This window comes from Canis lupus, chromosome 33 (genome assembly GCF_003254725.2).
Source record: "Canis lupus dingo isolate Sandy chromosome 33, ASM325472v2, whole genome shotgun sequence".
NCBI lineage: Eukaryota > Metazoa > Chordata > Mammalia > Carnivora > Canidae > Canis > Canis lupus.
This window is the reverse complement of record NC_064275.1, coordinates 17,527,557-17,544,929: the sequence shown is the minus strand read 5'-3', so window position 1 is coordinate 17,544,929 and position 17,373 is coordinate 17,527,557. Positions and strand designations below refer to the sequence as shown.

Sequence of the window (17,373 nt, the reverse complement as noted above, 5' to 3'; positions counted from 1 at the left end):
ATTTCTTTGACCATGAATGATGTATGAACATCTTCCTATATGACTAAGAGACTTTTGTGCTTCCTATGTAAACTAACTGTCCATGTCTTTAGAACAGTTTGCTGTAAGATTGTGTTTTTAACCTAGTTTGAGTCAGCTACATGCCAGGGAGCTGGGCAAACCACTCTTCTAAGCATTGGGGCTGTGGGAGGAAAAACATATGAAAATCCCTGATTTCATAGAGCTTACAATCTAGTGATAAGTTTGGCCCACAAATTTTGGCAATCGTCTACAATCCTTCTCCTTAGCTTAACTGTTCCCATTCAGATTCAGAATTCATAATGCTTGTGTCCATATGCCATTATAATCCAATTCTAATGACTTGCCATTTGATATACTTTTTCAGACCTTTGTTTCTGTTTCCTCAAAAAATGTGGCTTGGACTTGCTTCTTCAACTCTCTTAATTTAGATTAATTTGGGTAGTGTAACTATTGTACTGCATTTCTTAGGATCCAAATCTTGGTTTCTTTTCACTGTAGTAAGACCTACTTGCACAAGAATAGTTGGGGAATTAGAGCAGCTTACAAGCTGGGTGGTTTTGGCCAAATTGCTTCATTACTATGAGTCTACATTTCTTAATCTGTAAAAAGAGGATAAAAATTTACCTGTCAGGATGGGGAGACTGAAATAAATAACATATGCTAGTTACCCAAAATTTGCTCCTAGTGAAAGTGCTCAAAAATTATTTTAAGGGGTGCCTGGATGGCTCCGTTGGTTAAGTGTCTACCTTCAGCTCATGATCCTGGGCTCCTTGGATCCAGCCCTGTATGGGACTCCCTGCCTTTTTCTTCTGTTTGTGTTCTCTCTCTCTCAAATATATATAAAAAAAATCTTTTAAAAATTATTATTTAAAAAATAATGTTTTATTAAAGAAAATGGAAGTTAAGAAGAGGAACAGATTCAAAATTTCTCCAGAAAAACACTGTGCATGAAATCTTATCCTAAAATGTTTCTCTTTGCCAGTCAGGTACAACCACTCTAGATGCACTAGAAGTGTATCATCTCCTTGTGAACACTTTCTAGGAGTTTGTGCCTTCTACGGTGAACCTGCCAATATCCAGATTCAACTCTAATCATACATCCAGTTTTTCTCACTTAATAGCAACAGTAAACTATTTGTAATTCTTTGAAAATCCCATGTAGCTTTTCTATCTTCTTCTAAATGACTTTCTTTCTGTGTGCATAAAGATTTCCTTCTGTCTCCCTGAAAAAACTCATCTACTGAGATCCAGGTCAAGTATCATCTGTTGTAGAGAATTCTCCCTAATCTTTTACACTTGCTCTTTTATAATTAAACACTTCTGCTTTTTAACTTCTGGGCGTTGTGTTTGCTTCTATCATCACTCTGAAAACTTTACCTTGTAATTGTATACATAGACCTTCTTTGCCTAGACCTTAAATTCTTGGAGAGAAGAGGGCATTGTTTATTATGATGTCTCTATGCTCAGTGAATACTTTGCCAGGTGTATTGCTCAAAAAAAAATGTTTATTAGCAATTCCCACTTAGAGCTTGCCTTACAAAATTTGAATGTAATAGACAGTTATTTATATGGTATGATTTCAACACAGCTTAGGAAAATCCTTTTTTGCTTCAAACCAGCACCCAATGAACACATCACTACTAAACTTTATCTACTGAATGGTCCTGAAAAGCCTGTAATGAATAGAAAAATGCTTTCTTTCACAGTTGGAGGTAGATTAAATGCACATAAGAAATAACTTGAATGGGGATGCCTGGGTGGCTCAGTGGTTGAGCGTCTGACTTCAGCTCAGGGCATGATCCCTGGGTCCTGGGATGGAGTTCCATATTGGGCTCCGGGCAAGGGGCCCACCTCTCCCTCTCCCTATGTCTCTTCCTCTCTCTGTGTCTCTCATGAATAAATAAATAAAATATTTTAAAAAAAGAAATGACTTGAATGTAAAAACAGGAGGGTGGTGATAGACACTTTGGATCTAAAGTAGAGGTATGCCAAACAGATAGGGTGTTCAAGTCAAAAGTTCATACTGGGAAAATTGGCCTGAGAATTCTTGTCTGTCATAATTTATGTTTTTATTGTCAACCGCAATCCAAAAATGGCCTGAAGAATGTGAAAAAAGTCTGGTTTAACTAGGAGTCAGAAATACTACTGTGTATTCTTTTGATCATCTCATATGTCTTTTCAGAGTGCATAGGTACAGGAGGAGAAAGTCCTGGTACACCAAACAACTTAACACAGTACCAAACGGGTAAGGACAACTACAGCTTGGGTAATGGTCATCACGTATTGATTCGACTAGAAGCATGCTTGATGATGGTATACTTTTTATGTTTAAGATCTTGAATAGTCTTACATGTATTTATAGACTATATTGTCTGAAGTAGTCTAAATAAAATATTATTTATTTTATTAAAAGTGTTCATAAATTTTTCATTCTAAAATTACTCTGTGCTTATTTAGTGCCTTTTTGAAGAATGTGATCACTAAGCAAACCAATGGTGTGTCAAAATTTTTCTCATTCAATTTTTGAAACATAAGTTAAATTTTTCATTCAATTTTTGGAACATAGGTTTAAAAAAATAGGTCTTAGCAGATATTTGTAATTTATTGACTCTGTTCCCCACCCAGCCCTACTGTCTACCAAAGTTGCCATTGTAGTTAGATTTTTCTTTATATTTTAAGTTTTTATTTTTATTATATACCTCACTTCATTGAAAAATAATTCCAGTGATTCTAAAATGCATTTCTGGACTTATAAGTATACTTTCTAACTGCACTCAACTATTCACTATATAGAAAAATTAGATTCCAGGTCAACTACTGGATAAAATAAATAAAGTAGCTGTATAAACTATAAATAAAAAGGTTGGAAACAATGCATCATTGGTGCTCCCCCCAGAATGGTGGGTTGAATGGTGTCCTCTCCCTAAAGAAATGTTCAACTGAAGCTTGTGAATGTGGCTGCATTTATAAAAAAGGGTCTTTGAAGATGTAATTAACTTAAAGCCCTTGAGATGAGATCATCCTTGATGGAGTGGGTCCTAAATCCAATGACAAGAGTCCTGAGAAGGGAAGAGAAAAGGAGAGGACACAGGGAGAGGCAATACGAAGATGGAGGTAGAGATTGAAATGATACATCTACAAGCCAAGGAACACCAAGGATTGCTGGCTGCCACTAAAAGGTGGAAGGATCAAGGAAGGATTCTTCCCTAGAGCTGTTGGTAGGAACAAGCCCTGATAACACCTTGCTTTCAGACTCCTGGCTTCCAGAAATATAAGGGAATAAATTTCTGTTGTTTCATGTGACCACGTAGGTCATTACATGTTAAGGCAGCCCCAGGTGACTAATACAAAGAGAAATTAAGCTACTTTTATACTATAAATGTATTTTATTTTAAAGATTTTATTTATTTATTCATGAGATACACACACACACACAGAGGGGCAGAGACACAGGCAGAGGGAGAAGCAGGCTCTATGCAGGGAGCCCCACATGGGACTTGATCTGGGCACTGCAGGATCACGCCCTGAGCAGAAGGCAGATGCTTAACGCTGAGCCACCCAGGCACCCCTACAAATATATTTTAAAAAACAATTCACATTTGTCTCTGTCTGTCTGTCTCTCTCTCTCTCTCTCTCTATATATATATATACACATACATTGTGAAAGTGTTAAATTCGACTTCTGATGTTAACAATGTAAAACTTTCTGAACTTTAAAGAAAATTTAAAGCTTTCATTTATTTTTTTTTAAAGATTTTATTTATTTATTCATGAGAGACAGAGACAGAGACAGAAACACAGGCAGAGAGAGAAGCAGGCTCCGTGAAGGGAGCCTGAAGTGGGACTTGATCGCAGGACAGAAGGCAGACGCTCAACCTCTGAGCCACCCAGGTGTCCCTAAATCTTTCATTTAAAGAAATTAAAGAAAGAAATCACAGGACCGTTGATCAAAGTTGATGCCTTTGTTTTACTACTTTGATGTACATGAAGCTTCAAGCAAGATTGAATAAGAACACTTTCTATTTTCAATGAAGACACTTGATATGAAATTGGCATTCTATGGTAACTAGAAGCATTAAGAAGCATTTCCAATATCATAAAAATAATTACAGGAATATTTGTGAAAATAAAGCGTTTTTTTTTTTTTCTCTTCTGAAAACAATCATTTTGTACACTTAAGAGTACATTCCGACTTGTGGTTTTATCTCCAGCATGAGAAGTCTCAGGGATAATTTACTGATATTCCCTCTCAGGGCATTCTTTGGAAGGAGGCCTCTTTTGCTCGATTATAGGAAAATTTGATATCTGGTTCTAGAGGCAGATTTTTCTATGCATCTCTACTCACTGAAATACCTTTAATAGGCAGAAGTCTCTTCCACACTCCAGCCTTCTGGGAGATCATTGAGAAAGATGCTTGAAAACTTCATTCAAATCAGTTGTGAAGACATCAGTTAATGCCAGACCAGGTTCTTCTAACAGAATCCTGTACTATCCAGATATGGAATTAGTTATATGTGATAAGAATTAAATTGCCAATATTCCCAGACAAGATGGTTAAAAAAGAATCCACTGAGATGGTAACAGCTTAGAAGTTCAGAGCAAAGTTCATTTGCTTTGTCACTAAAAGTAACAATATCTACAGGGCATATTGAGTAAAATCCAAAGGCTAGAAGAAACTCTTTAGAGCTATTGGTCAAGACTGAGTTTCTTGAACTTTCCATTGACAACAGTCTGTATCTTTAAAATAGAAGCAGTTTTTAGGGCTGCAGAGGCCAAAATGACCACAATAGAAAACCATCATGTACTAGACTAACCTTTGTCTATCACGGTGGCCCTCTCTTGGTCCCAGACATCTCTCTTAGCTAGGAAGGGGGCAGGACTTATTGCAGTTTTCTTATTCCTATTTCTTACTTCTTATTCTTAGCCAGTCCTTTTAGGTGCCCTTAATACTTGCCACACTTCATGTAAAGTAAGGAAAAGAAGGAAAGAATGAGGGAAGAAAGGAAAGAAGGAGGGACAGAAAGGAAGGAAAGAATTACTATTTATGGTAAAAATAGAATAGGACATTTATTTCACTTGAGGGAGAACTTGGAGTGGTCAGTGGAGATTTAGTTTATTTTTAAAAGGCAAACTAAGCAGGTACCAAGTAAAATTCTGAATAGATGTTTATTATTTTTATTTCTCATTGTGGTAAATGCAAGAAATTTGAACAAACAGTACTATACCTTCAAATTAAGAGTCAGTAAACTATGGCCCATGGGCAAAATCCAGCCAGCTCATTTTTATAATTAAAGTTTTATTGGAAAAAAGCTATGCCCATTTATTTTTGTATTATATATGGCTGCCATCTTGCTACAATGGCAGGATTGAATACTTTCAGTGGAAACCATATGGACTGCAAACCTTAAATGTTTATTCTTTGGTCGTTTATGGAAAAAGTTTGCAGATTTTGATTGTTCTTTTCCAGTAATCCCCAGCCCACCTTACTTATACCCCTTATTCCTTTTTTTTTTAGTTTTTTTATAATAAATTTATTTTTTATTGGTGTTCAATTTGCCAACACACAGAATAACACCCAGTGCTCATCCCATCAAGTGCCCCCCTCAGTGCCCGTCACCCATTCATCCCCACCCCCCACACTCCTCCCCTTCCACCACCCCTAGTTCGTTTCCCAGAGTTAGGAGTCTTTATGTTCTGTCTCCCTTTCTGATATTTCCCACACATTTCTTCTCCCTTCCCTTATATTCCCTTTCACTATTATTTATATTCCCCAAATGAATGAGAACATATAATGTTTGTCCTTCGCCGATTGACTTATTTCACTCAGCATAATACCCTCCAGTTCCATCCATGTTGAAGCAAATGGTGGGTATTTGTCATTTCTAATGGCTGAGGAATATTCCATTGTATACATAAACCATATCTTCTTTATCCATTCATCTTTCGATGGACACCAAGGCTCCTTCCACAGTCATACCCCTTATTCCTAATACAACTTAGAAACTTCCTTTTGACCCTCCAAATGGAAACTACAATACCATCATCAAAACTACCCACATCCTAAATTTTCTCTCATTATAAACCCTCAGTCTTGTTTGCTGGTGAACAAAGGAAGAAACTGTCAGACCTTAGACTTCTGAGAAGCTGGGAGAGGTCTAGAAAGGCTGTTATATTGCTTATAATGGAGGTTTAAATTCTAGAATATCTAAGTTATAGCTTGATTTCAGTAAGCCCTCTGAGGTCAATTCTGACTTCTTATGTTTCTGGAGTAGATTCTTGAGTCCAATAGAAGCTAAATTTAATCGTTATCACATCATTCTTTGCCTTCCTTCCAGACCACGTCAGTAAAACTTAGTTGCCTAAAAAAGCCTAATTATTTTAGAGGCCTGAACACCGCTTATTTCTAAGACCTTTAGTGAATTTCTTTATTTTTTAATGTGGTAGAATTGGGTACATAATTAGAATGAGAGCAAGAGGTATATTTTTATAAGAAGAAGGCTCATAAAATGCTTATTAAATAGTGATCTTATAAACCCAGAGGAAGAACTTTGTTAGGTTCTTAAATCAGAGAAGCATTAGTTTTTCATTGTTGTTTTTAAAAAACAGTACTTAAATGGGAATTTCTCAGAAATCAAGTTTGAAGTAGATTAGAACTATTTTGATTGTCAGTAACTCTACAGAATGCAAGGGAAGGAATACATGTGGATCTCAGGTGCTATACAGATTTAGAAACTTGAACTAGGTGAATAATGTCCTTTTTCTTCTTTGTTTCTGTGACATTCTTCAGAAGATAGATTAGTTAGGCTTCCTAAAAGAAACAGAACAACAAGAGATCTATCGGTCTATCTACCTACCTACCTACCTACCTACCTACCTACCTATCTACTTTCTGTGTAACTAGAGAAATATTTATTTTAAAGAATTGGCTCACATGATGGTGGAGGCTTGGTGAATCGAAAATATGCACAGTGTGCCAGTAGCTCGGAGACCCAGGAAGAGTTGCAGTCTGAATCTGAAGGCAGTATTTTGGGAGAATTCCCTTTTCGAGAAGGTCAATCTTTTTCTATTGAGGTCTTCAAGTGATTGGATAAGGCCCACCCACATTCTAGAGGGTAATTTGTTTTACTCAAAGTCTACTGATTTAAATGTAAATCTCATCTAAAAAATACTTTCACAGATGCATCTAGAATAATGTTTAACTAAATACTCAGGTGCCATGGCCTAGCCAACTTTAAGTTGACACACAGAATTAGCCATCACAGTAGGAAAAATGAGAGGGGGTTGTTGGGGGGGCTAATCTTCTCAATATGGTTCCAAAATACTTGAGAAAGTACTCTGATTTGGCAGCTGGGTGAGGTACCCACCACTGACTCAAGCAACTTTAATCTTGGGGTCAATTTGAAAAGCCAATACAAAGACATGTAAGTTTGTCTTCAGGTGGTGAGAGATTTCTGAAGGGTGTCCGAGTGGAGGGGATCACCCCTGTGTTACAGAATCATGTACACAGCTGCAAGGTAAGGTATGAACTGAGAAGAAGAGAGGTTTGAGACAGAGAAGATGTTAGGAGCCTTCTGGAGTAATGCAGAAAGTACTATACTGGAAAAGTACTATACTCAGCTCAGCTCAAGTGAGCCACCAATGATGGACCAATCCACTGTGACTAGGGAAGTGGCGGAGTCAGGTTACCTTGTAGGAAATTGCTGTCAAGTAAAAAACATGGTGTCCCATAAATGGCATCGCTAAGAGTTTCTATGTAATTTTCAAGTGTTAACATGTATTTCCACTTACTGATGGAAAAACTTCTAATTTCTGCCTTGCAAAACTTTTTGTTAAATTTATTTATATTTAACTCATTTTCTATCATGGTGTCTATAAGTTTTGTGGATACATAGTACCTTGCACTCCATTTAGGCACCAAAAATTGATTTCTTTTACTTTCTTCTGAATATTTTCTAGCTTCAACAAATACGTCACCTGTGGAAAGAAAGCAGAAAAGCATCACACCTCCTGTGGAAGGTAATATGCTTTTTAATTTTTTTTCTAGAGGCCAGTACTAAAGGGAGGAAGTGTTCAACATCCTTAGAAACATAGTTGACAGTCTGGTCAGGGGGACAATTTTGAGCCAGTTGAAGAGCATGGTGATCTGAATGCAACGGGGTGAGGGACCATGCATGACCCTGACCCTCCTCTCCTAAAGCAGTTCAATTCCCTATGAAGATTATGGAGCTCTATCAGGCACTGTGCTAAACTTCATGGGGGAAGTCATAAACATGCTGCTCACCACCCTCTCTCTTTCTGGTTTCATCTTCAGCATCCTGCCCCTGGGCACATGTATGCTCGCCCACACCCACCTCTAGCTCCTCTCCAAGCCATGGTGTTGCTGCTCACTTCTAAGCCTTGGCCAAGTTGCAGGTTCCCTGAGCATGGGGTGTGGAGCCCTGTGCATGGTGGAAGGAGCATGAATTTAACTGCCCCTCAGATGTACTCTAAACAAACCCCCCCTGCTTCCTGTAGTTATGGGATCTTGATTTGGCTTTGAAATGCAAGGGCTTGAGTCCGTAACACAAGAGGCAAACACAAGATACCAAAAGAGGAGAGGAGAGATCTCAAATGCAGAGTTTAGCACAAACACTTCATCCACATAAGAACTTTGCCCCGCCACAGCAGGTTCCACTCACGTTAAAATGATGAGCTTCCTGCCACTCACCTGGGTACAGCAGGTATGTGATATCTGATGCTCCTAATGTATCCCCAAGCCCCCACCCCCCCCCCCCCAGTCATGGATGCATTATGTGTGTTTATGGGAGAGCTGGAGTTTCTATACTGGAGAATACTTGTAGGCTGCAGGGCTGAAGTTTTACTTTAAAGATAGACAAAAGCAGTGAACTTCTTCATTTAATTCTCATAATTTGGTAGAACATACAGGAATGAAATCTGTGAGCAGAGTTCCCAGTGGGACTGTTTGGCAGTGTGCGTGTGACTCAGTTGGAAGGAAGGAAGGATGATCTGCTGATTTTGTCTTTGGGATTCTCCAAATAAACAATAACTTAAGAAAGTTCAGCTTGCTCAACCTGAATGCCATCTCACCCTTTTTTATTTATGTTTATCTGAAATGGCAACGTTAGGGATAGGCATTTTGTTCTGATATTACTGATCTATTCTTTCAAATCAAAACGTAGGAGGAGAAAACCACATCAGCAATTTTCCACTTTCTATTTCGAGAAGACCAAAAGATTAGATTTGGATGACTTTGTCCTTTAATTTATATTGTTTCCTTTTTGTTTTATACCAAACTTCTGAATTAATATTAAGCCCTTTAAATATTTCTTGCACATATAGTAAATATACTTTATCTAATAACACAAATGTAGGAGAGAAATGGGTTCATCTCCGGATTAGCATAATGTATTCTATACATTATGTGCATTTTTATTTTTTACCTAAGTCTAACATTTTTGGAATAAGATCACCAGGAAAGTCATGTGTAATATGTTGTGGAAAATGTGCACATGAAGCTGTTCACCACGCTTCTGTTTTCTCCTTCTCTTTGTGTGTGTGTCCAGCCAACACTTCTCTGTCTGTATTTGTGGATACAAGGGCTGTGCTCCATTGCCCTAATGCCACCTCGAATGTTCTGGTAGTAACATGGTCAGTAATCTTCAGAGACAACACTTCCTGCATCAGAGCCTATAGGACAGATAGCAACAAGACCAGGGAAAAAACTTGTACAGACGAGAGAATATCCTGGGACTCCAGACCTGATCAGAACTTTGCCCTTCGGATTAATCCCGTGGCCATCACTCATGAAGGATATTACAAGTGTGAAGTGGTCACACCTGATGGGAATTTCTGTCATGGGCATCACCTCCAAGTGTTAGGTAAGGAGCCTCGCGTACTGTGGTATGCCAGAGAACCAGATCTGAGACTGAACCAAAGGTCTCTCTCTAGTCCATATCGCATGTGTTGAGCCTGAAACATTTCCCCCTGCATCTCTGCAGTGCCCCCTAAGGTGACCCTGTCTCTAGGCGAGAATGGAACTACCGTGTGCTGGGCAGTTGCAGGGAAGCCAGCTGCACAGATCTCCTGGACCCCAATGGGAGATTGTCACACTGTGGAAGAACAACTGGGCAATGACACAGTGACCGTGCAGAGTACATGCCACTGGGAGGACCACCAGGTGTCTGAGGTGTCCTGCTTTGTCTCCCATGTGACTGGCAACAAGAGTCTGTCCATTGAGATGAATCCAGGTTAGTGATTCGAGGTTTTGCGTGATATCTTCATTTTTTTCAGAGAAGTTATAGAACGAAAATGGAGGATGTGGAGCGTTTCACTCAAGGATGATGTCCCCATCCTCTTTTTTATGTCCTTCTCCTCCATCATTAAGAGTTATGTCCAGAAGAAGAACACAGAAAATTGTTTTTAAGAAGCCATATTTTAGAATGAAGTTTATTTAATTAATTAAAATAAAAATAATTTAATATTAATGTCCACTGTATACAAGTAGTCAGTTGGCTTGAGTAGTTTACTTTTTAGTTAATGCTTATGGTTTTAGGAGAAGGATAAATTGTATTTTTAAATAAATGTTTGTTTATAAGAAGGATCGTGTCACTCATTAAGTTTCTTCACAATTTTTTAGTTTGGTGGGATTTTCTTCCCCAGGTTCTGCCTAGAATTTCTTAGGTATACTATAATAATCTCAATCATTGATTTAACCTTTACTTTTTATTTTCCTAAATATATATGTACTTAATGTTAATTATCACTAAGCTCACTGAGAAGATTAGAAAACCCATCTTAATACTACTGTCCACATGATCAAATTTTTTGGGTAATCCATCAGTTCTATTTTTTTTTTCTTAAAGATATCCTGTATGAAGTTTTACATACTCTTGTTCTAACCTGGCCTAGCTAGTCACTAACCTGTGGCACAACCAGCATAATCGGCACAACCAGAGTGTCCTGGACACTCTCTTTCCACAGTGCTCTGCTTGATTCCATGTCTGTTTAATCTGAGTTCCTTCTGTATTCCAGACTTTTGCTAGTTTTAATCTCTGTGTTTTATGTATGAGGCTTTCCTTTACTCTCTGGTAATCCTTGGCTATCCATTCATTTCAAAGTGAGATTTCAAAAATTACCTGATCTGGAGCTATGTTATCTGTGGGTGATGCTATCAACTAGTTAGCTTCAATAGGCCAAAAGGAGGTAAATGAAAAAAAAATTTAAATATGGATTCTTTGGTTATCTGAAGTTCTTTTCTCTGGACTGTTTAGGTTCTGCAGAAGATTATTCTCCAGTCTATTGTCTTAGAGGGATAACCCTGACTATTGGTGTGATGGGAACAGGGAATAAGAGTGGAACGTGTGTGTGTGTGTGTGTGTGTGTGTGTGTGTGTGTGTGAGAGAGAGAGAGAGAGAGAGAGAGAGACTGTAGAACTCAGATTTTTCTTTGATATCTCCTCTCTTCAGCCTGGTACTCCGTCTCCACCTTCCACTATGTCTGGATCCTTGACTCTGAATCTCTTCAGGTCATCTTTTCTGGGGCCAAACTTCTTATTTCTGCTGTTTGAGGGAGGTATGGTGGCCTGGCTGCACAGGGTGGGAGTGGACTTGGCAGCCTGTCTCTTCTCAGTACAGACCTTCAAAGAAGCTTTCAACTTTTAGCTCACACCTCACCCTCCACACACTTGCCCCTTTTTATTAGACTTAGCCCTTCCTATTCCAGTGTCTTCTTGGTGTTCTATGGATATTAAGATTCTTACTTATTCCACCCTAAATTATTTGTCTTCTGTACATTTTTCACCTAAAAAAAAAAGTCGAAATTATTCATCTCCTCATCTTCATCCATGTTCATTTTCTATATTTAAAAGTTCTACTTAAAAAATTTTCCTACAGATAATTAAGGTTTAAGAAGAAAGGAGAGAAAACCCACGTCTTGAAACATTTTCCAATATCCATTGTTAAATTGATTTTTAAAAACATTTTAGCAGTATTTACTGAGGAGAATAATTGTGCCCTGTGTATGCGTGCAATCTTACCCCTGCTATTGTGATGTGATGTTACGTTTATGAACTCTCAGAATCGAAAGGACTGTCTCATCCACTGCCAGTTAGTCATTAGATCTCCTCCCTGTCACCTTGCAGGAGGGATCCTCAGCTTCTGTAGCTATACTTCCAATGAAAGAGTATGTATTCTTTTAAGGAGAGGGGTTCGAAACAATGCTATTGCTTTTGGCTGTAAATTTTTTTTTCTTTTTCAAATAAAAGAGAAATGCAATGTTTAAAAACAAACTGTTTTAGATAGATAGATATCTCCAATATTTTACTTTTTAGTTATATTACATATTTTAAATAGACTGTAGTTTTTAGAGCAGTTTTAGGTTCTCAGCAAAATTGAGTAGAAATTACAGAGTTTTCATATAACCCCTGCCCCAACACATGCACAGTCTCCCCTCTCTGTCCATCTCCAACACCCTGATACATTTATGAGAACTGGTGAGCCTACATTAACACAACATTATCACTCATAAAACATAGCTTAATTAGGGTCCACTCTAGGTGTTTAGCCTATGCGTTTTAGCAAGTGTAGAAGTGGCACATATCCACCATGGTAGTTTCATAGAGAGTAGTTTCACTGTCCTAAAGGTCCTCTCTGCTCCAGCTACTCCTCCCTCCCTCCACCTTAGCCTCCAGTAACCAACCCCTGATCTTTTCATTGTCTCCATAGTTTTGCCTTTTCCAGAATGTCATATACTTGGAATCATACAGGATGTAGCATTGTTAAATTGGTTTCTTTCACTGAGTAATATGCATTTAAATTTCCTCCATGTCTTTTTATGGCTTGATAGCTCATTTCTTTTTAGTGCTAAATAATGTTCCATCGTCTGGATGTGCCACAATTACAGCATATATTTTTGTGTCTATATTTACAGGTCACAAATCACCACTAAATTGGAATATTGTATATATCATCCTCTCTACTTTGATTTTATTCATCATCATAGGTTCCATTTTGCTGTTCAAAATCTGTGGCTGCAGGTATTAACTGATGCTTTTTCTTCTTCGGTTTTATTGGGCTAGAAGGGGTCAGATATATGGAATGATGGGGTAAAATTAATATGTTAACACCAACTCTCCCGTAATCAAGAAGTGTGTCCTAAAGGTGTTAGCTTTGAAATACTCTAAATGACAAGAGACATTTACTTGGTTACTTGGGCGTGCGAGCATAGGGATATAGGCCATTTAGGACAAGATCTTGGGAGAGACAGTGTATATTTTTCTGTATTAGAGAAAAGAATTACAATAATTCATTTTGTACCAAAAAGATGTGTCACATATATTCCAAAATCAGGCTTCTGTTGCATAATTCCACTCCTTTTACCAAATAAAGAATTATCTCATTTAGGTGTATTAACTGCAGGCAGCATTCTTATTTCTGATAATTCCATTCTATTTTATTAATGGCTTCTATCAAAAATAAACCACACTTGTCAGTAGTATACTGTTTTGTTTTCCCATTTTTAATTAAATAATGATATTTTCTGCATTCACTTCAGCTTATTTTTATTTTTGCAGAAAATGCAAATTAGGAAGAACAGAAACCACTACAGTTGTTGAGGAGGTAAGATAACATTAAAAAGTTTGCAATCTTTTAAGCCACAAAATCGAATATAGCCGTATAATCATACATTGCATCAATATTAGTATTTTAGTTAAAAGCAAAAAATCGAATTTCAATATGCTAACAGTCAAGTGTACTTAGTTTGTTAATTACCTACCATGTACTATTTATACACATTCTGAACAATATTTTCATTTCAAGAATTGTTTCCTAAAAAACACATAATGTTTGCCAAATTTGGAATGTAATGTTTAGAGAAACTGAATTGATCTTTACTCCCCCATGAAACCATCTCCAATTCTTTCCTTTCCGTTTCTCCATACCATCATTTCCCTTCTACCTGAGCTAAATCTTCTCCTGCTCGATAATCTCATAACCAGTAGCTTATGAAGTCTTTGATCCTCTCCTTTGAAATACCTCTTCTGTTACTTTATTCTTCTCCATTCCTACTATCAAGCAAACTTTGTAATCTCACACTGAGACTTAGATAAGCAATACATTTTTTGACAAAATAATAGAAAAAAGTCTTTCTTTTTTCTATTATATCCATGTAAGCACAGAGACACAAATAAAAGCACTCTTGGTAGATACTAAATCTGTGGGCATCTGTTAGATCAACATAGGTAGTTGATGATTCATGGCTTTTTAAAATTGATTTTGACTTTGAATTCTTTCTTAGGATGAAATGCAGCCCTATGCCAGCTACACAGAAAAGAACAATCCACTCTACGATACTGTGAGCAAGGGATGAGGTCTCAGGTGTTACGAAGTGAAGTTGAGGGCTGTGTGTCTCCATACTTCATAAGTTACTGGAATCTAGCAGCAGGACAAATGAATTAAGATATAGCACAGCTACTATTATGCTTTTCTTAGAGTTCTGGCAAGGAAAACCTATTTTGAGATTAGCTTTTCAAAGATTCTGAGAAGACATTTAAAGGTTTGAATTCATATCCTTATACAATTGAAATTTTTGGAATGTTAGCTGATATTAGCTGTTTCTCTGAAGAACTGATATTGATACAAAGAAAGTAAATGCTCATGATAAAGCTCAAATTGTTCAGTATGGTAGATAATGAAAATTGAGTTTCCTCAAGAAGGAAATCTGCAGAAGGAACAATCAACATCTTTTATGTATTCATCCAGAAAATTTTATGTACATATATATTTGTACACCCAAGGTATGTGTGTACATTTATGTCTATTTACATATCATACCTATCTCCTTGTTAAGACAAAGATGGGAATATATCATGATGCTCCTCTGTAGTTATAGAAAGCTAATAATATAATAGGTCTTGGAGACCTTTTATATCAATACAAGCAGAGCTACCTCATTCTTTTTAATGGTTGTAAAATTCCATTATATGGCTATATCATAATTTAATTAACCATAGCCCTAGTGATAAAAATTTAGGTTGTTTTAAGTTTTTTTGTTTGTTTGTTTTGGTATTATAAACAATACCATATAGAATGTTACTTGTGGATATGTCTCTTTGTATTTGTTTAAGTATATTTATAGAATAACTTCCCTGAGTGGAACTTCAGGTCAAAAGGGTTTGTGCATTTTTTTATTGATGGATATGTCAGATTGAACCAATTTTCATTCTGTCAACTGTGTTTGAATGTGCCTTTCCATATACTATTATTTTAATATCTGCAAGATTCCCACTTCTTGTTTTTAACCAACAAGTTAACAAATATGGTTTAAGGCTATAATAAAAATTACACTATTTGGCAAAACTCGATTTATGTTTTTCTTTCATGTTTATGAGAAAGAGCAGGAATAAGAGAGAAGGAACACATGTGTGGGATTACTTTCTGAACTCATCATTAGCTAACGCCTAAAAGTTTTTTCAGATTTGATAAATTGAAATTGTGTATTTTTATGATGTACATTTTATTGTGAGGTATTTAAGAAATATGTTCATTGACTATATAAGAACTTATATACTATGAAGAATATAATATGAAGGACTTCAGTATCCAAAAAGTATGATCTGTGTGCTAAGAGAATGCCCAAGGGATGACATGACCCTTTCCTTTAATTTTTTCTGTGGAATACACTATTAAGAATGTGTATACAAATTATTTTTAATATTATGAAAAATGTATTTTATTTATGAAAACTTGTGAAAAAAATCAGTCTGCTTCTCCATCCAGGAAAAACATTAAATTTTTCATCATGGTGGAAATTAAATCAAAATCCATTCATTTTTCAACTATGCCATGTGAAACATTTAAGACAGCTCTTACATCACTGTCATCTTCCTTCCAGGTGTTTTGGCTACACTAGGCTTTATTGTTAAAAAGATTTTTGGTTTCTTTTGGGGGTAAAACTAATTGAATGACATTTAGCAAGTGATTTTGACCAAAGCATTTTTACACCAGTTGACTATGCCCTCAAAACAGTCCATTCGGTTTCCCCATATAAATGTTACTAAGCAGTGCATATAATAGATATCAGACACTGTCCTTGACATTTTCTAAATTCTTCATCCACCTCTGAGTGTGTTAATTTGGTTCAAAAAATCTAAATATTACTGAAAGACAAAAAAAAGCAAAATTGTGTTTACATCTTAACTTAATAATATATGTCAAAATAACCTGGTAAATGACACTTTAAATACTTCAAGATAGTTTATAAATGCTAAATTATGATGTACAGGAAACAAGTATACTAAAATCTTCCACTACAGGGGTGCTAAATGTGGTTGAACAGGTGAATCATGTGGGGAAATAAAAAACTATATAGATTGCCCTCATGTCGTCTTGAAAGCTATGCTAATAACATAGCTAATAAGCTTCAGAGACAAGGCTTCCTGCATTAGAGCCTCAGGACATATAACAATGAGGCCAATTCCTTTAGGTCCAAAGTTAGCTTGTATATTTGAATATTTTCCAATGTTTTGAGGGAGGCTTGTATTGCGATGTATTTCCCTCATAGGACCACTTGCTGCATCCCAAAGAGTTTGAACAGTTATATTTTCATTTTCATTAGTTTCCATGAATCTTTTTAATTCTTCTCTAATTTCCTGGTTGATCCATTCATCTTTTAGTAGGATGCTCTTTAACCTCCATGCGTTTGAGTTTCTTCCAAATTTCTTCTTGTGATTGCGTTCTAGTTTCAAAGCATTGTGGTCTGAAAATATGCAGGGGACAATCCCAATCTTTTGGTATCAGTTGGGACCTGATTTGTGACTCAGTATGCGGTGTATTCTGGAGAAAGTTCCATGTGCACTGGAGAAGTATGTTGCATTTGGATGGAATGTTCTGTAACATTCCAGAAATTTATTTGGTCCAGTGCATCACTGAAGGCCCTTGTTTCTTTGGTGATGTTCTGCTTAGAATATCTGTCATTTGCAGAAAGTGCCACATTGAAGTCTCCCAGTATTAGTGTATTATTATCTAAGTATCTCTTTACTTTAGTTATTAATTGATTGATAATACTTGGCAGCTCCCACATTAGGGGCATAACTATTCATAATTAATAGGTTTTCTTGTTGGATAGATTCATTAAGTATGATATAGTGTCCCTCTTCATCTCTTATTACAGTCTTTGGTATAATCTCTAATTTATCTGATTTGAGGATTGCCACCCCAGCTTTCTTTTGAGGATCATTTGAATGGTAAATGGTTCTCCACCCCTTCATTTTCAGGCTAGAAGTGTCCTTAGGTCTAAAATGAGTCTCTTGTAGACAGCATATAGATGGGTCTTGCTTTTTTATCCAGTCTGATA

General features: G+C 36.7%; 1 protein-coding gene across 4 annotated transcripts in view; it reads left to right on the top strand.

Annotated features, from left to right (window-relative positions):
• Positions 1 to 17,373, top strand: part of LOC112678429 (cell surface glycoprotein CD200 receptor 1) — a 47,335-nt gene that overhangs the window by 8,923 nt on the left and 21,039 nt on the right. Inside the window, exons 2-8 of one of the 4 annotated variants that reach the window (XM_025477711.3) lie at positions 2,204 to 2,266; positions 7,978 to 8,037; positions 9,585 to 9,899; positions 10,047 to 10,268; positions 12,949 to 13,054; positions 13,592 to 13,637; positions 14,317 to 15,377. In XM_025477711.3, the coding sequence (XP_025333496.1) occupies positions 2,204 to 2,266; positions 7,978 to 8,037; positions 9,585 to 9,899; positions 10,047 to 10,268; positions 12,949 to 13,054; positions 13,592 to 13,637; positions 14,317 to 14,388 (884 nt within the window). In that variant the 3' untranslated portion in view covers positions 14,389 to 15,377. Of the gene's footprint in view, positions 1 to 2,203; positions 2,267 to 7,977; positions 8,038 to 9,584; positions 9,900 to 10,019; positions 10,269 to 12,948; positions 13,055 to 13,591; positions 13,638 to 14,316; positions 15,378 to 17,373 lie in introns of those variants that run through there. The other 3 variants (XM_025477702.3, XM_025477719.3, XM_049105141.1) reach the window with 3 other exon arrangements.